At 49.2% G+C, this 21,002-nt stretch overlaps 5 protein-coding genes across 5 annotated transcripts; 3 read left to right on the forward strand and 2 right to left on the reverse strand.

Annotated features, from left to right (window-relative positions):
* On the forward strand, positions 1-311 carry GGS23DRAFT_597210 (uncharacterized protein; the record flags this gene model as incomplete). The annotated part of the gene is made up of 2 exons (XM_051518588.1): positions 1-156; positions 303-311. 2 exons carry the CDS (start codon positions 1-3, stop codon positions 309-311), a joined length of 165 nt encoding a protein of 54 aa, XP_051371614.1.
* A 9,733-nt stretch (positions 312-10,044) lies between these two features.
* GGS23DRAFT_597211 (MFS general substrate transporter) lies at positions 10,045-11,986 on the reverse strand (the record flags this gene model as incomplete). The annotated part of the gene is made up of 2 exons (XM_051518589.1): positions 10,045-10,559; positions 10,813-11,986. 2 exons carry the CDS (start codon positions 11,984-11,986, stop codon positions 10,045-10,047), a joined length of 1,689 nt encoding a protein of 562 aa, XP_051371615.1.
* Positions 11,987-13,749: 1,763 nt separating this feature from the next.
* On the forward strand, positions 13,750-16,373 carry GGS23DRAFT_570065 (uncharacterized protein). The gene is made up of 3 exons (XM_051516488.1): positions 13,750-14,646; positions 14,820-15,040; positions 15,141-16,373. The coding sequence occupies exons 1-3, from the start codon at positions 14,476-14,478 to the stop codon at positions 15,637-15,639; spliced, it is 891 nt and encodes a 296-aa protein (XP_051371616.1). The 5' UTR covers positions 13,750-14,475; the 3' UTR covers positions 15,640-16,373.
* Positions 16,374-16,405: 32 nt separating this feature from the next.
* GGS23DRAFT_610052 (ribosome biogenesis protein Nop16) lies at positions 16,406-17,769 on the reverse strand (the record flags this gene model as incomplete). Its single annotated transcript, XM_051520304.1, has 2 exons — positions 16,406-17,515; positions 17,645-17,769. The coding sequence occupies 2 exons, from the start codon at positions 17,767-17,769 to the stop codon at positions 16,921-16,923; spliced, it is 720 nt and encodes a 239-aa protein (XP_051371617.1). The 3' UTR covers positions 16,406-16,920.
* A 2,512-nt stretch (positions 17,770-20,281) lies between these two features.
* On the forward strand, positions 20,282-20,912 carry GGS23DRAFT_74813 (uncharacterized protein). Its single transcript, XM_051521243.1, has one exon. The coding sequence runs from the start codon at positions 20,497-20,499 to the stop codon at positions 20,869-20,871; it is 375 nt and encodes a 124-aa protein (XP_051371618.1). The 5' UTR covers positions 20,282-20,496; the 3' UTR covers positions 20,872-20,912.
* Positions 20,913-21,002: the final 90 nt, after the last annotated feature.

A 21,002-nucleotide genomic window follows, 5' to 3' on the forward strand; every position in this document is an offset into this window, starting at 1 on the left:
ATGCTTCAGGTCAATTCGGCCGTCGACTACAGGCACGACTGGGCGCCTACAATTTCCTATGGTTTCGTCTGCTTCGTCCAAATCGTTAACATCGTCGACACTATCGTCATCATCATCGACTTCGATTTCGTCGACGTTCTTAGCAGAACTGACTGTGTGCGTAGACAAGACCACACAGTCCGCAGGTGCTAGATGGCGATCGCAGGCCTTTCGAAATACAGCGTAGTGCTTGAACAGAGAAGAGAGGGCGTGTTGCTGTTCACCCTTGCCCACTATCAAATTTGTGTTAAAGTTATCTTCAGAATGCCTAGATTATGGCTAAGGAGCACGGATGGTAAATTCTTAGTCCGAGAAGACCATTTCATATTGCGTGAGAGGATATTCATAGATAGGATATGAGGGACATGCTAGAGTTGAATGCTTCAAGCAGGTCCTTTGTAAACGCGAGCACATCCAAAATCAGGTCGACTAAGGGGTTGTTCTTTCCCGCAAGATTATCGGCTATATTCGAACCCGGTGAGCTGATTCCCTCCTGACACGGAGGCAGGAAGGAAGCAGGGCGAAAAGTTGAGGTTTGGCGAGGCACTCGGGTTTGCTGTCAACGTCGTTTCGGGCGCCGGGCCTGGCGATGGGGAGGGTCCCCAGTTCAGAATTGGGAATTTGGACAGGCAGGGCATAAGAGCCGTCAGTTGTGATTTTGGCTGCGAGGCGTCGGGGCTTAAAGTGACAAGCCTGCGACGATAATTGTAAGGAGAGCGCTGCTGCCTTAGAGCTAATAATTACAGGGTTCCATGCCACGGGATTTGATTCTGGCCCCGAACCTCGTATAAAGTAACAATATTAAATTAAGGCCTCAAGATATCATTAGCTATCCCTATCAGTAAAGGGTCGATGAGTCAATCCGGTGAACGGGATTATACCCACCGGCACACGACTTACGCTAGTCAACCACTGACCGGCCTCTTTGTCGGGCTACGCGTAGACCTCCTATGGACAAGCTCCGCACCGCCTTCGAGGCTCCGTAAGATATGTACTCGATCCTCTTACCCTTACCGCTAAACGTAAAGAGGTACGATAATCGAACCGAATTAATTATTACGCAGCTCGGGATAATAAGAATAACGGCGCCTAAATCGGGCTAATTTAATAATACGACTTATCTGAATAAATATATAAACTAAGAAGGTTTGTCACGTAGAGGTTGCTCCTTAGCTGCGCCTCTTCGTTGCTTACCTTAGCAACAGGAGCTCCTATATATACGATCCTATTGCTTCCATTCCTTCAGCTAGTTCTTGGAAAGAACAAGTCCTTTTTTCTCCTTTTGCTCCTCTTCCAGTTACTCGTTAGATGGCTCCTCGCGAGCGCTCTCGCACTACGCGTAACTCCTTCCTAGATCTACGTAATAAGGTTGTAATGGTAAGCCGTAATATAATGTCGACATATATTAGAAAGGGCGTACAAGGGCATGATGATTAATCATAGAGCTAGTGGATATTATAATTCACTATCCAGGTCTTATCACGGTAATAGCCGCTACGCACAGGAACGATGCTGTATAGTCTCTGTTAGAAAGTGGAAACTCTTCAGAGGAGTTTATCAGCGCTTACTAAGATTGCCTAAGTACTTCAAACCCGTCTTTACAACGTAGGTATAAAGATAATTTATCGAATTTATTAATAGCTTAAGGCTTTACGCGAAATAAATCTAAGATTAAATATAGTCTTACAGTAATCATAATCCGAGAGAGCTAGTTAACCGTCGACGCGGCTCGCCTATGCCCTGCCGCCCCGGCATTACCTCCTCAACACTTCCTACCACCTCTTTAGCGCTCCCTAGACGCCTCTAGGGCGCGTATTACCGTGCCGTTCCACTGGCTTAGCGAAGCGATACCGACGTTTGGCAAAGGCCTTATTATCTTCGAAAGCGGTGAGAGCGAGAGCTGTGATGCGAGTCCTTTTTAATGTTGCGAGGAAAAGCTTTTACTGGTCTAAGGCACGGAAGCCGGTAACGTGCTAAAGATTTTGGAAATTAGCCTGGAGTCGTAGTTCACGCTATTCGAGGCGACCAGGAGTTCAGCAAGCAACCCTTAGCCTAGCGTCAGTATAATCCCCAGCGTGGCCGTCGAGAGGAAGACATCGAGCCAATAAACGGCTTGCCTTTGTAGTAATAATCATCCTTCTTGCCTAGTGTCACACGGGGATGGAACCCTGCGCTAATAAATCAGGCCATAAAGGTTAGGAGGATAATATCGGGTATTAAGGCCGTTACCTCGGCGACCTACTAAGGAAAGTCCTAGATAAGCTTCGGATAGCTTCGGTATTAAGGTATAAAGGTATAAAAGTATAAAGGTACTTCCGGGTTATATTAAGACGAAAAGGGAACGTAAAATTTAAAAGAGAATAAGAACCGAAGAGATTTCCTATAGAATTATTAGTTAAATTAAATCTATTTTAAGTATATTTCTTTATTATAAATAATTTTATATTACTCTTACCCTTATAACTTTACTATAAGTTAATAATAAGAAAAGCCTACGCTTAAGCCGGCGTTATACGCTAAAGCCGCTACCCCGGTACTATTATTACCGGATTAACCTCGACCTTTTACGGAAGAACTAGAGCCGTAGGCTTTCCTACTTCCGCGATTAGCCGCTTCGGAGGTAGCGCCGATCTTTATAGCGGAGATAGCTTAAATGGTAGCTACGATTAATAAATTAAAGGCCGTAATAACGGAATTAAAGGCAAAGGACGCCGAACGAATTACTCTAACGCCTTAACCGGAGCTAACCCCCGAACTAATTAATAAATTCCTCGTCGTATATTAACCCTAGGAATATAAGGTAGTTATAACGGATGCTCCGGAAATCGCGAACTTAGGAGTAGTTATACGTAATCTTCCGTAGTAGATCGTAAACTTATATAAGTAGATAGGATAGGTATATTAAAGCCTAATAATACTAGTTAATTAGGTCGACGTAAGATACCGATAAAATACGATCTTAAAGGAATAATACGAATAATTACGATAGCTTTATTAAACCGCTACGGTAATATAAGCTACCGGTATCCGAATTACGAAGATATAGATCTACGAATTCTAGAAATAGGTCGTAAAGTAAAATACTTACTTCGCTTAGAACGTATAGGAAACCGTAGCTAAGTTTACCCGGTAAAATAAAATACGAACGGCCGTAATAAATTAACTTCGAAACGCCGTACTATAAAACTAACGAGCCTTAACCTAGCTACGCGAGGAATATAATAAATTAATAACGGACGTTAGCTCCTAAGCTATATAGAAAGATAAATAGATTAACGAAATCCTTAGTAAAGAATACCTTACCCCCGGAGCTATAAAGGAAAAAACCTAGCTAATTAAGGACGACCTTAAGGCTTACGCGGCTAATTTAATTAAGGAATACTAGTAACGACGATTAAGTAATAAGCTAACGGATATTAAGTTTATTATCGTAAGAACTAACTAAAGGATAAGAACGCTTATTCCCGCGCCGGGTACCCGTATTACGATAGCGTTTACCGGAAGATATATTAATAGCGAGGCTAGGATAAGGGAAATTATTTCCGACGGCGTACTTTAGGACGCCGCGGCTAAACGTATCGCCGCGCGCGTAAGAATCCGTTTTTAAAACGCCGCGGTAGGCGCCTTTATATTAAAAGAAGCCGGGTAAGGACTACCGTAACCGCTACGGACCCCGCGGAATACCTTAGGGGACCTAAGGAATTCCGACGATTCGGATAACTTAAAATCTAGGGACCCGTAGAAGCCGCGACGCCCGCCCGGCGCCCCTAAAGAACCGTAGGAGCCTCTCGACCCGGCCGAGGAACGTATGATTAAGGCTTAAACTAAAGCTATAAATAATCGACGAAATATTACGGTTACGATTAATTTAATATACCTTATTAAGCCTACGGCTTATAACGGTAAGGACTTAATTAAATTCCGATTATAATAAATTAAGGTTAAATCTTACCTTAAAACTTATAAAGAAAGCTTTACCCGGAACGTTTAAAAGATTAATTAAATAAGATCGATACTTACCGAAAAGGCCTAACTTTAGTATTAATAACGGCTAACCTAAGTAGAAAGATTAATAGTCGTCGATACTTAAGCGGGATATTCCTAAGTACTTTAAAAACGGTTTAAAGATCCCGCCGAACGATATCGTAACTTTAAGAAGATATAAGAACTAAAGTATTAAGGAGATATCTTTTAGTACCTTACCGAGCTTATAAACCTTAACGATATCGTTTAATAATTCGGAACTACCTTCTAGAATTATATCGCCCGTACCTTACCTAACGAAATAACTAAATTAATTTACTTATAACTAGATAGCATTCCCGAAAGCGATAAAGCCTTCCTTAAAGTAATTAAGGAAGCCGGCTAAATCTACGAAAATATAATAATTAACCTAGGGATTTTAAGAAAAGAAGGATCCGCTTCGTAAAAAGAATATACGAAAGCGGATTAGTAATAGCGGTAACCCGTAAAAAAAACTCGTTCCCGTTTAGGCTAACCGGTAAACGAACGTAAAGGAAAGGATAATAAGAAACCCGTACCGGCTAAGGACTTACGATAGGTAGGTAATAAGGAAGCTTTAGCTAGGATTAACTAAGCCGTTATCGATTAACGAAAGAAGGATAAGAAGACTTACTAGAGATACGGAAGGAATAATTACTAAACCTTAACTTACTTTATAAAAAAGGACTTAAAAGGACGGGATTTATCGGCGTTACCTAAGAAAGTCTTATCGGGAAAAAGAAGAAGGAAGGAGTCCGAGTTACTACCTAATAAAAGGGCTAGAATCGATACTATTATACGATAGGAGGAAATTCTTCCCCGTATTATGAAGCTATCCGATTCCGATAAAGAACGGGATTTTTAAATACCCTTCCGTAAGCGTTAACGGAAAAAAGGGGCGATAAAGATAACGTAAAGATTACGGCTATTAAACGGCCCGGAACGCCAGAAGTAACGGAAGCGGTATTAATAGCGAAGAAATTACGAGTCCCTTAGCGTAACTTAAACGAATTAAGGTTAGGTAAACGGCTTATTTATACGATATAGATAAAATATTAAGGAAAAGAATACCCCTTACGAGTCCTCCTAGATACCGGTAGTAAAATACCCTTAATTAACGCCGCTAAAGTCGAATAATTACGCCTTCTTATTAACTAACGCTCCAGGGCTAGGACCTTAGTAAGATTCGACGGCTCGGAAATCTCGTTAGGAGGACTTTAATATATAAATAAAATAAAGCTCCATAGCTACGAATATATTTACCGCTTCGCTTAGGAAGTTAGTAAATTAAACGAAGAGGTCGATATTATCCTACCCTAGTAATAAATAAAGGAATACTTCCCTTAAGGATTATTTATAAACGAACGGCTATACTTTAACTCGTTACGATGCTAGAATTATCGCCTACGGCTAGCTCGTATAGGGATAGTACGAAAAGTAGAGGCTCTAATATAAATACCGGAATAATTTCGCGACTTCGTTCCTATTATAATTAAAGAAGCCGAATAACGATTCCCTAATCGGTAACCGTAGGACCATATTATTAAGCTCCGACCGGGAATTACCTCCCCGTAGGGACCTTTATATACTATAAGCGGACGATAATTAAACGCTTTAAAACCTTAGTTCGACGAAATAATAACCATAGGAAGAATCTAAAAATCCAAGGCCCCTTACGGCGTATTTATAATATTTATAAATAAAAAGAACCCGGGCGCCCTAAGACCGATAGCGGACTACCGGGGGCTAAATAAAATTATAATACCCGTCCGATATCCGATTCCGTTAATTAATAAACTATAGAACCTATTCTAAACGGCGCGGTAGTTTACTAAGATTAATCTAAAATCTAGGTTCTATATAGTACGGATTAAGGAAGGCGATAAATAGAAAACCGCCTTTAGAACGCGCTACGGGCTATACGAGTATATAGTTATATCCATAGGATTAATTAACGCTCCCGCTACCTTTTAAGCTATAATAAACCATATCTTCCGCGACCTCCTAGACGCCGGGGTTATCGCTTACTTAGATAATATCTTAATTTATATTAATACGCTAAAGGAATATAATAAATTAATTAAAGAAGTCTTAAAGCGGCTTATAGAAAACCATTTAGCGGTAGCCCTAAAGAAATATACCTAGCGAACGTAAGAAGTTAAATTCTTAGGATATAATATAAGCCCTAAAGGTATTACCATATCTAAAAATAAAGTAAAAGCTATCCTTAACTAACGTATCCTAGCTATACTTAAAGACTTATAAAGCTTTATTAGGTTCGTTAACTTTTACCGTAAATTTATACGTAATTTCTCGGGTATAGTTAGGCTAATTACTAGCGCTAATAAAAAAGACCGTAAGCTATGGAAATAGGAAATCGAGATAAAGAAGGCCTTCTAGGAATTAAAAGAAACCTTTACGAAGGCCCCGGTACTTATATATTTCGACCTTAACTAAGTCCTAATTATCGAAGCTAACGCCTTAGATTTCGTTATTTCCGCGGTCCTTTTATAGAAGGATAATAAAGAGAGACTAAGATTAATAACCTTTTTCTTACGACGACTTATCCTAGCGGAGATAAATTATAAGATATATAATAAAGAATTATTAATAATCGTCGACGCATTCGAGAAGTAGCGATATTATCTCGAAGGTACTTAGCATTAAATAAAAGTATATTCCGATTATTAAAACCTAACGTACTTTATTACGGTAAAAGTATTAAATCGACGCTAAACCCGCTAGGTTTAATAGCTTTCCTCGTATTACTTTATAATATATTATCGCCTAAAAAAGTAAAATAAAAAGGCCGATATTCTATTTAAATTATTATAATATCGCCTTAAAAAAGGGGAAGCTAAGGACTAGCCGATAGCGACGGTCTTATAGGAAAAGCATTTTTTAAAAAAAATTTAGGCTTACCTACGGTAATACTCTTTAACGTACGATTAAATAGCATCCTAATATCCGCTTAAACCCTAAAGTTCGTTAAATAAGTTAAAACGGTAGCTATATAAAACCCGGAGTACTAGGCCTAATTAATTAAACTACTCGGTAAGGAAATAAAGCTCTAAGAAGGCCTTTTTTATCGGCGAAACCGTTTCTAAATACCTAAGGACCTATAATAAAAAGTAATTAAATCGGAATACGATACTAAAGTAGCGAAGTATATAAGTATAAATAAAACCATAGAACTTATTACTCGTAATTTTTAATAGCTTAACCTAGAAGTAATAATTAGGGAATTCGTTAGAGAATACCGCGAGTATTAATAAAATAAGGTATCCCGATATATCCCGTTCGGATTACTATAGCTTATGGAACTATATTATCGACTATAGCAAACGATCGCGATAGACTTTATTACGGACTTATTAATATCTAACGGCTATAATTCTATCTAGGTTATTATAAATCCTTTTATTAAAATAACGTACTTTATCCCGCTAAAAAAGAACGGTAAAAAGGCCGAAGACTTAATTCCTATCTTTATACGTAGTTATTAGCGGCTATATAGGATTTCTTTAGATATTATTTCCGACCGAAACTCGCGATTTACCTCCTATATATAAAAGAACGTCCTAAAGCTCCTCGGCGTTAAGCCTAGAATAAGTACCGCCTTTTACCCTTAAACGGATAAATAAACGGAAAAACTTAATTAAATCTTAAAAGTATACTTACGCGCTTTCGTAAATTACGAAATAAGCGACTAGGAAAGCTTATTACTTACTACCGAATTTACCTATAATAATACCGCTTTAATAACTACCGGTATATTACCCTTTTACGTTAATTATAAGTAATACTTAATAATATATAACCCTTCCTTAAGTACTCCTAAGAATTTAAGAAGTAACTTTTATATTTATTAAATAACTCGGATATATAACGAAGCTAAGTAATATTTAAAAAAAATACGGTAGCGGATAAAAAGATAAGTAAATAAATACCGAAAGAAGGAACCTTCTTTAAAAGTCGGATAGCTCGTTATATTAAATGCCCGTAACATTAAAACTAAACGCCTTATAAAGAAGATAGATAAGAAGATATTCGGTTTCTTTAAGATCTAAAAGGTCGTTTCCCTTACCGCCGTAATTTTAATACTCCCGAAGGACTAGCGTATTTATAGTACCTTTTACGTATCCTTTATCGAATCCTACCGCGCTAGTAATTAGGAATTACCTAACCTTAACTAGGTCTTACGGAAAGTAGCCCCGATCGAGGTAGAAAACTACGAGGTAAATAAGGTACTAGATTCCGTAAGGACCGGAAAAGTTATTAAGTACTTAGTAAAGTAGTAAGGCTAGCCGGCTAAGCGCTACTAGACTTAGGAACCGTAAGAATACTTTACTACCGAAGGAACGAAGGAAGCCGTTAAATTATTCTACCTATAAAACCTTAATAAACCTATTAACTATCGGGCCTAGGTATTACGCTTAAGAACGAGCTCCTCCGAAAAAGGGAAATAATATTATACGGAAATGAAACCTTACGCTAATAAATTAAGCTATAAAGGTTAAGAGGATAATATCGGATATTAAAGCCGTTACCTCGGCGACTTACTAAGGAAAGTCCTAGATAAGCTTCGGATAGCTTCGGTATTAAGGTATAAAGGTATAAAAATATAAAGGTACTTCCGGGTTATATTAGGACGAGAAGGGAACGTAGAACTTGGAAGAGGATAAGGACCGAAGAAACCCCCTATAGAATTATTAGTTAAATTAAACCTATTCCAAGCATATCCCCTTGTCACACCTAGACAGATTCGATCACGAAGGTATCATCCGACTACGGCGAGACCAGAGACTGTGATACGCTTAAGCTCACTTTCGTAGAGGGAAGTCCATGGCTACCGGTTGGCTCCCGTTGTTCTTCGCTACTCGTACTTATCGGCGAGGGAAAATCTTTGGTCTGTAGCTGCTAAAATTATAGCGCTTTATAGCTCCCAGTTTCGTGGGCTACAGCTGTCACCAGCGCTGTATATAGGCTTCGAGGATTGCTACGCCTCATGTTGCTGGTACGCCCCGGCCTGTTTCAGAACGGCTACGTCGATGGCTTCCAGGTCAAGTCAAGTGTAAATGGTAGGTATCTTCTTGTCCGCCTTCTCGCAACAAACAAGGTAAAGCCGTTTTCGTTGACTTTCCGTATGAGACCACGCGGCACGGAGAGAACGCCTTTGTGGAGGGCCGAATCCTGGCGGCGTGTGCACTATGCCCATGGGGTAACAGGACGATCTGTCCCGAGAAGCCGCCTTTCGTCCTGCCCTAGCAAGTTAAAACAGGTTCCGTTACCCTGGATTGTACTGCACGCTCTCCAAGCTGTGGGCCGTAGGCATCGAGTCCTCGCTTTTATGCCCGACGTGAACATCTATATCGGCATCGTACTTAACGATAATCGTTATAGCAATACAACTATGGTCGATCTGAACGCCATAAGCTGCCATGTTCAGACGATCGGCGAATAATATAAAAATACGTTATACGAATTATAGCAAGGTATTACAGGCCCTTCCGGCTACGGTACGAAGCATACCCGTGAATATAAAAAAAGAGGAATTGTTCTTAGATTATCGCCAACGTTTTATAGAACTAAATTTTAACCTTCACACCTGTTAATTAGTTCCGCGTAACGTATTCCCCTACCAAGTAAACGTAATTCCAGATACGTTAATCTTGGTCTCGTCCGCGTAGCGGTTGGTGAATCGCCCCCATCTCATCCCCTCGCGGCGCGCCTTGTACTCGGGATATTTATACATCTCAATACGAAGTCGCCGATCACAAACAGGAAGACCGATTGGACCTATAGACAGAGGGGCACGGAAACACATTACGAGTCGAAATATATATTCTTGGTCTCCCCTTCTGTTAATTTGCAGTTTGCTTGTAGGTAGGTTCTAGTTTTTTTTTTTTCCGTCTAACACAATTTCGAGGCAACAACTTTTATCCTAGACAATCCGCTTTTCGCCGTACCTGTTTCGGCAAAATTCGTCTCTCTGTGTCGTATTTAGTTCTCCTCGTTGCGCGACAGAGTCGAGTGCAACCTGTGTTGCTTCATTAGGGACACGCTGACCAGGGCCAGTAGTGCCAACCCCAACATGGCGAGCCACACGCTCTGAAAGGCGTCCATGAACGAAGAGATAACGCCGTCGTACCAGCCTTCGGGGAGATGCTTAAGCTCGTTCAAGTCGTCCCTGATCCTCTTGATCTCCTCTGCGGCCCCGGGCAGATCGCCGAATCGCTCCCATAACTGCGTCTTGAGCACGTTCTGGTATATGGCCGACGCGATTGTAATGCCCACTGTGCCGCCCACGGACCGAAACGCGTACGTGGCAGATGTCACAGTGGCTTGGTGGGTGTGATCGACAGCGGCGAGGCAGGCTAGGAGCGTGATGGTAAGCATGGCACCATGGCCGGCGCCAAGGAGAAAGAACGCGATCATCAATGGCCAGTCTGGAGAGTTTTCGTCCAGGGTCGTTAGGATTATCGTGGAGACTACGATCATTGATACGGATAGTATGCCTAGACCCAACTATAGAGCAATTAGCCTTGTGACAAACGGAATGCCTCCAAGCCTGGTGTTGGGTGTTGCGATGCAGCACCATCTGGGTGCATGGGGTCCCTAGAAGGGTTATGTATAGTTAAACGAAACCCATGTGTGCAACCCACTTACTACTCTCAAGTTAGTATATATCAAGAGCCATAGACGGGGGGGTCTTGAAAAGGGCCAGATCGGAAGCCCGAGAGTTCGGAATTAGGACCTGCCAAAACGTACCATAACGCCCGGTTTTCTTCATGATGATCCCGCTCCCGAGTGAGCACACGCAGATACCAATGGGGGAGAAGAGAATTACGAGGCCAGACTCTGTGGCCGAGCGCCCACGCGACTGCATGTACAGGGGAGCATAGAAGAGCGCCATCATGCTGACCATAGAACAGAGCAGGTTGGTCATGCAGGCATTAAAGACCGTCCGGTGTAGGAGAAGCCGGACAGGAATGACGGGTTGCTTGGCGCGAGCCTCCCAGATGATGAAAGCGATAAAAGCTACGAGGGATAGCGGCAGTGTCGTCAGCGGTAGGGGGTGGGTCCACGGAACCAGGTTGCCACCGGTATTCAGGCCGAGAAGTAGCAAGACGAGGAAAACAATGAGAGAGAAGGCTCCGGTGAAGTCGATGCGGGCCAGGTACGACTTCTCAGACACCTTGGGCGGTATGCGAACAAGATATGCGACCAAGCATGCCGAGATCAAGACGGGAGGAACCTGGACGAGAAATGCCAAGCGCCAACCCCAAGTCGACTTGTCGTTCACCAAACCTCCAAAAATGCCGCCGAGCATAGCCCCAGCTCCGTAACAGATATTGCCGATACCCTGGATGACACCTCTGTTCCGCAGAGGGACGAGGTCGGTGGCGAGGAAGGTAGTGATGGACATGAGCCCGCCACCGCCGATCCCGGCGACGACGCGACCGAGGAGCATGACATTCTGGTCCTGAGCGAGACCGCAGATGAGATTCCCGGCGGCGAAAAAGGCGTTGCTGAAGACAAGACCGGGGCCCCGGCCAAAGATATCGGTCAGGCGGCCGGAGATGGGCTGGCAGGCGGCATTGGAGATGAGGTAGGCGGTGGCGAGCCAGGACAGCAGACTCAAGGAGCGAAACTCGCTAGAAATGGGGGCCGACAGCGTGGCGATAATGGTGGAGTCTATAGAGCCTAGGAAGACGCCAACCCAGCCGGTACACAGTATGAGCCACAATTTGAACCCTGTCACCTCCTCGACGATAACGATCTGCTCCTCGTCGTTGCTGGCCAGCGAGGTCTGGTCGGATTGGAGGGGTTTCTTGTTCTGGTCGCCCAGCAGTGGTGTTGTTTCGTCGTTCTGGTCTTGGCGGCTGCCATTCGCTACCGCCGGTTGGATACCGTGAGCGGAGATGTCGTCGTCCTCGGCCATGTCAGCAGCTTCTTCCTCGTCACTCGGAGACCGAATCCGCCTCCCAGCCGGTGCAGCTAAGTTATGCCGTAGTCCTTTTTCTTGAAGAGAGAGAGAGAGAGCGTATGCTGCAGTGTCGTGTATCGCCGCCGCCGCTACCAGGGCTGTTGTTACATTTTAGGGAGGGAAATTGGCAAGATGGCTGGATGTGAGAACCCTGAGTGTCGGCATTACCTCTGTAGGAGAGGATTAAGTGATGATGGCGTGCCTGATAATGAGGCGAGATCGGGATTGGCGTCCCGGGGACTAGACTCGCTTCGTGCGTGCTAGCAGATAAGCGGGCCACCAACGCACGTGCCTTGCGCGTCGCTAATCGGCAGCGCTTAGGGACCTTCGGCACCTAAGGTAGCTCTGGCTTAGGGTCCTTACTACTACCTGTAGGCACCTACGGTAGTCGGCGTCCGGCTCAGGCACCTCAGAGAAGGATTGGTCAAGTTACCTACCTAGCTTAGATGAGATCGTGTAGGTAGGTATCTATTCTCGACAACCGATTCGTAACACGAGCAACCAGAACCGGGGCAGCTCCTAAGTCTTTTCTCTTCCTAGGAATGCATTTTAATTCGATAGGGAGACAGCAGCAACAGCTCTACTAGCAAGTAGAGCAACCGCCTGGGTACATACCTACTCCATGGCTACTAGCATCTGACTGCCGTCGTATTCGGACGCGGCCGGCAGTGGTCCCGCGGCGCCGTTCACCTACCCGATCTGGCCATTGTTCTTCAGCCATCCGACTCCGTCCCGTCTATCGTCGCTGTGGTCGGACCCGACGCCTCGGCTGCTGGCAGGAGGACCTAGGCCCGCTAACTCTGCCCGCCCTCCGAAAAGGTGCCGGTCCCATGCGTATCGCCGCAGTGGTGCCAAGGCCCCTAGATCGCGCATCGCCTGGGATAAACCGTTCCTCCGACAGCGTCCCAATGGGGAGACTTGAGGGTAGGGGATAGTGATTTGATTCGAGGAGAGACGACGCAATGGATCGCGGAAGCGAGTGTGCCAGAGAGCGGGAGAAAGGACACGGCCTCTTATGGCGGGAGTGGGGGGGATTACGATAGACACGACAACGGAAACACCGCCACTGCTAGGCTCCACGGAACTGGGCTGGCGAAGAACCTGAACAGCATGGAAGCGTTACAGCCAAGAGACCTTTATAGAGGCACGTATGCAAGGCATTTCGGCATACCAGGTGCCGACAACGGCACTTATACAATAGGTATCTAGGGCCGTGTCAGAGAAACATCGAGGTGGTCCCTAGGTACCTAGGTATTGGGTGCCTCTAGGTAAGAGGTAGGTACCTCTAAGCTAAGAGCCAGCCCTTGAGGTGATCTGTCATTTCTATTGTTTCTATGTTCCGCGGTGCATTCAATTGTTAGGGCGTCGAGGTGTGCTATACGAGTCTAGTAGGTACCTACCTAAGGTGGGTACCTCTTTGAGTACCTTTCCACTGTGGCGGACTCGTCACGTATATACGTGTACGTCACGGGTTGCCCTTGTACCCGTCTCGGACTGGCCAGGTCTGTTACGGCGAAGCAGCCTGGCAGATGACACCGAGAGCGTGGCCAAGCTGGTAGCGGCGTGTTCGCTGGTTCGCCGGCGCCACGCAGAGCCCGGGTACTTAGGATGATAGATGGCTTTGCACAACGGGCGTTGCGTAGATAAAGGTACCTAAGTAAGTGAAGGGGACGACAGCAGCCACAATTGGACGGATCCCAGCGGGGGCTGAGCTTGAAATAGCAACGCCTCGAGTCTCCGCCCCGTCTCCGGTCTGATTACATTACGCGCGTTCTCTACCCATTCCCATCCACCAGCTCGAGGCAGGCCAGTCAAAACGACGAGACCATCCCCCTCCCCCCCCCAAAAGGCGTTGGCAAGCCACTACAAAAACCTCGGGCCAAAGAAAAAGCCCAAAAAACAAAACAACAATCCAACCCACTCCGACCTGGGACAACCCAAAACAAAAACATCTGATCTCCGTCCTGAACCCAGCCCGAACCCCAGCATCACCTCCTTGCCTATCCAGTCTCCCGAGTCTCACCCGGACTCCTGATATCTCGCCCCGTCTTCTTCTACCTCGACGTCTAAAACGAGGACGATCCGATACGAGAATCAGACCTGTAGGCGAGCCGCCCCGACCAGCCCTAGCAGCTGTCTACCCAGCGAAGACGAGACCTAGCTCCCAGTGGACACCTCGCGAGACTCCGTCACCCTGCTACTTGGATATTATCTCAGCCGCAGGCCGCCCCTAGGATTACGACCCAGCCGGCTTGGCTGTTTCTCCCTCGCCGCCTCCGCGCGCTTACTTGGAGGTACGACATCACCCTTATAACGTCCGCCCGAGTCGCTCGCTCGCTCGCCACGTAAACCTGTTCTTCGCCTCTGCCGTCTTCCCTCCCCGTGTCCCGTCCCGACGTTAACCTGTGACCTTGTCGCGTCGCAGGGCGTAGCCATCAGACGAAATGGCGCTATTCGAAAAGTTGGACGTCAACCCGGACAAGGTCCCCAACACCAAACTCGGCCTCCACATCTTCCAGATCGTCCTCGCTCTGGTAATATTCATCCTTGAGATTGTGCTCTTCCGAGCAGACGGATCTGTAATCAACGGAAACAATGGCTGGCCATTCGGACTGGTACGTAGCCCCCCCCCCGGCGCGACGCTCTCCCGCTCTCCATCTCTCTCCTATTCGGCACCTACCTACGTCAGCATGCATGTGCATCCCGTATGCTATAATGTTTGATATAAGAGACCGGCCTAGCTGGCCCTGAAAAGAGTGCACGTGCTTACCAGTCGTCTCGTCAATAGTGTTTCTTGTCCATCCCGGCCTGGCTCTACCTAGGCATGGCGCCGCGATTCGAGCGCACCCGGAAAATTGCTAACGCCCACGTCATGGTCGTTTTCGACACCGTCTTCGCCATCTTCTGGCTCTCCGCCTTCGCCAGCCAGGCAGCCTATAACACCGCCAACTCGTGCGGTACGGCTTGCAACATCAGCAAGGCCATCGTCGGAATCGCCTTCTTCGAACTGTACGGAACTGCCTTGCTTTGCCTCGCGCCCCTTCCCTTTATGCCCTACTTGCTTCTCTATAGTATAGGCGTCATGCTAACTCTCTTATCTTGACAATAGCCTCGCTTGGGTGGCGACGACGGCCGTCAGCGTCTACACGCTGCGGTACTACCAGCGCACAGACAGCCTCCCCGGCTACGAGAACATGGGGCTCAACCAGAACATCGACCCCGACAAGGCGGCCTTCTCGATGGCGCCGCACGACGAGGAGGCCTACGCTCCCGTTAACATGGACGACCACAACGACGATCACCGTGATGACCGTCGCGACGACCACCTCGGCAGCACCAACGCCCCCTATGACCCAGACTCTTTCGGCAACCATTTCAACAACGACACCTCGTACCGACCCCACAGCGTCTCGCCGGCCCCGCTCGAGAATCCGTTCGACCAGGCCTACCGGACGCACAGCTCGTCGCCCCACAGCGACGTCTACGGCGACCCGTACGGCTCCCAGAGCTCACGGCCACACATCTATGCTCCCCCTGCAGCTGAGGATTTCAACGACAACGGCCCAGTCAAATTCCCTAGCGCGAACTACGATCGCACCTTGCACTAAGGAGGCCGATCAAGGAACGTTCTGCTTTTATTTTCCCCCATCCGTTCCCTCACCCGTTGGTGTAATGGTCAAGATCTTGGCGTCCGTGTTGGTTTTTTAAGGAGTAACTGCAGCCCCCGGCACCCGCAGTTGGTAAAAATAGTGATAGTCAAGGGCCTACGAGGGGCGAGGAGGGAAAGGGTTTTAGTAAAACCCACTCGGGGATCTCGGTCACGCAACACAGATGTATGAAGACAAGGCAATCGCTACGGTGGGAATATTTCCAGGGTGGCAGGTCACCCATACAGGAGGAGGAGGAGAGAGAAGGAAGAGAAAATGGGAATCGTTATGAGCGGTACTCGGTGTTCCGGACAAACAACTTTACATACTCGCCTCCATATGGAAGCTCCGCGAGAGAGGAAGAGAGATATACATACATGTGTGGATATACCAGGATAGGCAGTATCCGATTTGTTGCAACAGCAGGCTCGTGTTTTGAAAAAGTTTAGTATACCGGCATGGCACGGCATGAAGAAACACAAACCCTACATATCGTGTCCGAAGGTTTAATCACTCCCTTCTCCTATTTTTTTCTCTTAGCGTTGGTTTGGCCTCTGGTTGGCTCTCTGTGAGATTGTTGGTTTGGTTTTTCCAGCTTCAATTTACGCATCATCGAGGGTTCGTATCCTCGTTTCCAACTAAGACGAACGTTTCTTAACGAAGCTTTTCACGTATATCCAGCATTTTGATGGCCACTCCGCCACTGTACGAAATGCCACGACGTTTTTGTTTTACCTCCTGAGAGCTAGGTAGGCAATTGATAGCTAGTTAGTTAGCTACACAACCTGCTTAGCTTGTTGAAACCCTCGCCCCCCCGTAACGCCGTGCGATGATGCGTACATGAGTCCACTTATGGACGAGCAGAAGACCACACTTTACACAGACAATCCCGTGCAGGTTTGGATAGCCCATGCTCTTCCTAGAAATCCGACGGCCGGTTCTGCCAGGCGCAACGCCTACCTGCCCACATGTGCTCTAGGGCATCAGGGTCGAGACAGTCAGGCGGATGGAAGCCTCCACGTCCTACTCCCGTCGTAGTCGCCGCCTTCGCTATCATCGCCGCCTTGCTCACAACGGCAGGGTCAGATACTGCACGCGGTGCTCCATGGCAGGCGCCGCAATTCGCGAGCCAACGACTATCGGCGCGCGCGGCGAGGCGCAAGCACCTCTCCCCCCTCCCCCTGCGCTCTGTGTTCCTGCTCCCTCTCCCATTCTCTTTCGCCTATCAGGTCGGATCATCTCTCACGGCCCGCCGCCGCCGCCACCCGTCTGCTGCTGCTGCCGCATCTTGCGCAGGCGGCGCGCGAGGTCCGCGGGCGTCTGCTGCATGGGGTTGAGGCGGCGGTCGCGGGCCATGGCGGCGACGTCGTCGCCGTGGCGGTCGACGAGCGCGCGCAGCCACTCGGTCTCGCGCGCGCTCTGCGGCCGCGGCTTGCGGGCGGCGGGGCGGCGCGCCTCGGCCTCGAGCTGCGCCGCGACGCCGTCCCGCTCCGCCTCGCCGTCGTCGACGGCGCTCCGCGTCAGCTGCTGGTAGTGCGAGCGCGGGCCCGCGTCCGCGTCCGAGTCCGAGTCGAGCGCCGCGAGCGCGTCGCCCAGCGGGTGCCCCGCGCCCGCGCCCGGCCGCAGCACCCGCACGATCCGCCCCGCCGCGTCCCGCTCCACGCGCGCCTCCCCGAGCACCGCCGCGCCCCGCCCGCCGATCGCGAACGGGTCCGCGGGCGCCGCCGCCGCCGCCGCCTCCCCCCGCCGCACCGGCTCCGCGCCCCCCGTCGGCGCCCGCAGCCGCCCCACGAGCCCCAGCCGCCGGTAGTTCTGCGTCGTCGTCTCCTTCTTGTTCCTGCCGCGCGCGTCAGCTCGGGGTCACGGGGTCGGGCTGCGCGGAGCTGGCGGGAAGGGGGATGGGGGTTGAGGGCAGGGGTGAGGGGGGGGAGTGGGGAGAGAGAGAGATGGCGAGAGGAGCGGTTACCAGTTCTTGGCCACGATGCTGCTCCCCAGCGGGATCAGCGCCCGCTTTGGCCGCCGAGCCGACGAGGGTTGCCGGATCGCGGCGCGCGAGGAGCGCCGCTTGCGCTTTTGGAGGTCCCGGCCCATCGTTCTTCCTCTCCCTCTCTATTGGTTTCGTTTTTGGCTCTTCTCTCTTCCTTGTGTGGAATTCCGGCAGCGGAAGTATCTGGCAATCGGTTCTCGCCAGTGATCGCGAGTTTGCGCGGCGCACGCAAGACTGTAAGTAACGCGTTCCTAAAGCTGTGCGTCTCACCTAGTAGAGAAAGTTGGGTTAGTAACTCTACTCTGCTAAAATTTCTGTTATCGCGTAGTGGGTGATAAGATAAGATAACCACATTTCGTTTACCTGTCATTATCTGCACGTGACTTCTCCACCTCCTTTCTCCACTCAGCTGGGCGCCGCCTGTCAGCCTGTTCGGCTTCTTCTCTGCTCCCTCCTCCCTGCATGAGAGGCTATCCTTCATCTTGGTCTCCTTCGCATTCGCTAATCCGCACGGCACCTTGCAAGATGACGTACCGTACGACTTGGCCACGCTCGACCAGATCGGTCGATACTATAAGCGACAGAGGCCGGCTTTCTTTGCCGTCCTCGGCAGCCGAGGCGGCATCTATCGAGATCATGTCGTGAGACGTCTTCGACATTCACCTCCCTAGAAGGCATAAGCCTCTATTGAATCGTCGCCATCCGGGCTCTTCGGATCAAAGTTCATGATCGCCACTATCTTGAGGCACATCCACCTGCCGTGGGCGAGGGAGGCTGTGCAGCTCTCGTCTAACATCTAACGAGGGATCGCGTCGCATGCGTGGAGGTAGGTAGGTATGTATTCCTACGCGGCGCTGTTACTGAACTGCCAATGGAGTCTTCAGCCCTGACTAGGTGCTACTGATTCGATACTACGCATGCGTACGTTGCGCAGGTGTGCTCTACTTCCCTGCCTGGATACGAAAGAATCGTCGAGTCCTATCCCCTCATTGGGTCGCAGGGCCACCCCCGGCCATCGACTATGAGTCTGCGAGTTACTCCAACCCCACCAAGGCTCTGATCGATCGCCGACTGTCCAGATAGCCCGGGCAATGCCAGGGACTCTAGTAGGGCCAATCGGCAGCGGTATGAGCTTCTGGAACCCGCCGATGCCGCCAAGCCCGCCGCTCCAATGCAATGGCCGGCCACCTGCGCGTAGCGTCGCAGGGCATGGACGCATCTTGGTTATAGATGTGGAATGAAGGCCGATAGAGCGCTATCATCCCTCGGTTCGAGTCTCGAATCACGGCGCCCGCCCCAAAGCAGACCCCTGGCTGGTAGATCTGGTGGCCTCGCTAGAAGGTACGCAGAACAGAGGGAAGAAGCTAAAAGAATTTCATAATTTGGGGGGACCACCCCATCATCCGGCTTCGTTTACGTACTTTGCGCGCGGGGTGTCCTTCCTCTCGCTTGCTTCTCCTCGCCTCGTCGTCGCCGTCGCGAAGGCGTAGCGCCCAGCAGACCCTTCCGCCCAGGTTGGCCCCCCCCCCCAATTTCTCACTCAGTGTAGATGTCGCGACAGCGCAAGGTCCAGGATTCCGGAGTCAGTCTGTGCCAACGAATCGAGCCTTTCGATCCGATCGATCCAATAGCCAGCCACGAAACGTCTAGCCCGGTATCGACGAAGCTCTGCGCGGGAGGATGACAGCGCTTAGTTGTGCGCCTCTGCGTTGCGACCTGCATCCTACTAAAGTCATATACGAGATTGATTTAGCTACCCCCTCCTCCCTCTCAACCCCCCCCCCCCCCCCCAAAGCGCGTCAGTCAACTTCCTTTGCGGCCGGTTGGTCAGTGCAGTGCCTAGCAGCAGCTGAAGCTGAGACCGAACCCGCTGGTTGGCGGGCTCGGTTCGCCGGGCGGGCTGTTGCGGTTGGTCAGATGAAGTCCGCAGGCAGCGCCTGGTTCAGAGCTGTCGAAAAAGGCCGACCTTACCATAGGAAGAGGATCAACGGATGGGTTGGAATGGGGTTGACGGGAGTCTATCTGATGCGAGCCGGGTATCTACCGTCGCTAGCGCTTCCAAGCACGGTAGATCCGTTGGCTCCCTGTGGAATCAGGCACACCGAAAAAAGGAAGCTAACCGGCCAAAGGTGAGCCAGCAGCGGCGGCGCTACGTACCGTACGATTAAGCTATGCAGCGGCGATCATGATAGGGTGTGGTGGTGGTCAGTAATGGGGTAGCAGTGGTGGTGGTGTTATTGCCATCGTTGACGGTGGTGACGATTAGGATGACGATGGCCTACTTACGTATGTGCTAGGCCTGCCAAGCGGCGGCAGGATGAACGTTGAATGGACGAACCAAACTTTGGTCTGCCATCGTCGACACGACCCCATCGCCGTCCCCAACCGGCGAGGCAGCTAGCGAGCAAAGAGGAAAGACAGAAGGAAACCCTGCCGAGGAGATATGTACGTACGTGCAGTAGTGCGTGTGCCCATGTATGTACGCAAATCGTGTATTGCAACTCTCCCGCCGAACCTGGCCAGCCAACCCAGCCAGCCAGGAGAGTACGTAGTAGGGTATCTAGATAATGAAGGCATCTGTAGACATACCCTTGCACAGCTGCCTAGTTAGCCGTAGCTAGATCGATAGACGGGGACTCGAGACCCCGTATAGAGTAGGGTTGGGTTGCTACTGGCAGCTCGTCTTGGGTAGGGCTCACTTCCTCGCGCGCGCGCTTCTCCCCTTCCCCTTGCCTAGTCCAATTACTACGCTGTCGCTCTCCTCGTCCTATGTTCCTCGCTCGTTCCTCTACCCTTATTTTTCCTTTATTCCCGACGTATTCCGTTAGGTAATGGGTTGTGAGGACCTGGCCATCCGCACACAACATCCGCACATTGCAAGACGGACCCTTGACATCAGATCTCACATGCTTACCGGGGGAGAGGGGGAGGAAAGGGAAAGAAAACAAGAAATAGCCGGGACCCCTTACTTACTACTGTGGGCATTACAAATATGTAATGTAGGCGTATGCAGCGCGGCCGGCTGCCCGGTTTCTCTCTGTGAGCGATATAATCGAGACGACAATAATCATAAGTTGCGGGTCAAGCCCGCTGCTGGGTGCTGCTGCTGCTGCTTGGTGCTGCTGCTGCTGGAGGTGCTGCTGCTGCTGGAGGTGCTGCGCCAGCTGGGGCGGGCGAGGCCGCGGGTGATGCTTTGTACATGGTAATCTTCTTGATCCTTCCTCCCCGATTGGGAAATGCGCGTCTTGTGTGGGTGGGTGTTTGGGGGGGGTGGAGGGGGTTGAGGCGTTACTCACGGGGGGGCTTACAGGGGAGACAGCAGGCAGACAGGCGTATA

This window comes from Durotheca rogersii, assembly GCF_024521655.1.
Source record: "Durotheca rogersii strain YMJ 92031201 chromosome Unknown GGS23scaffold_11, whole genome shotgun sequence".
Taxonomy (NCBI): domain Eukaryota; kingdom Fungi; phylum Ascomycota; class Sordariomycetes; order Xylariales; family Xylariaceae; genus Durotheca; species Durotheca rogersii.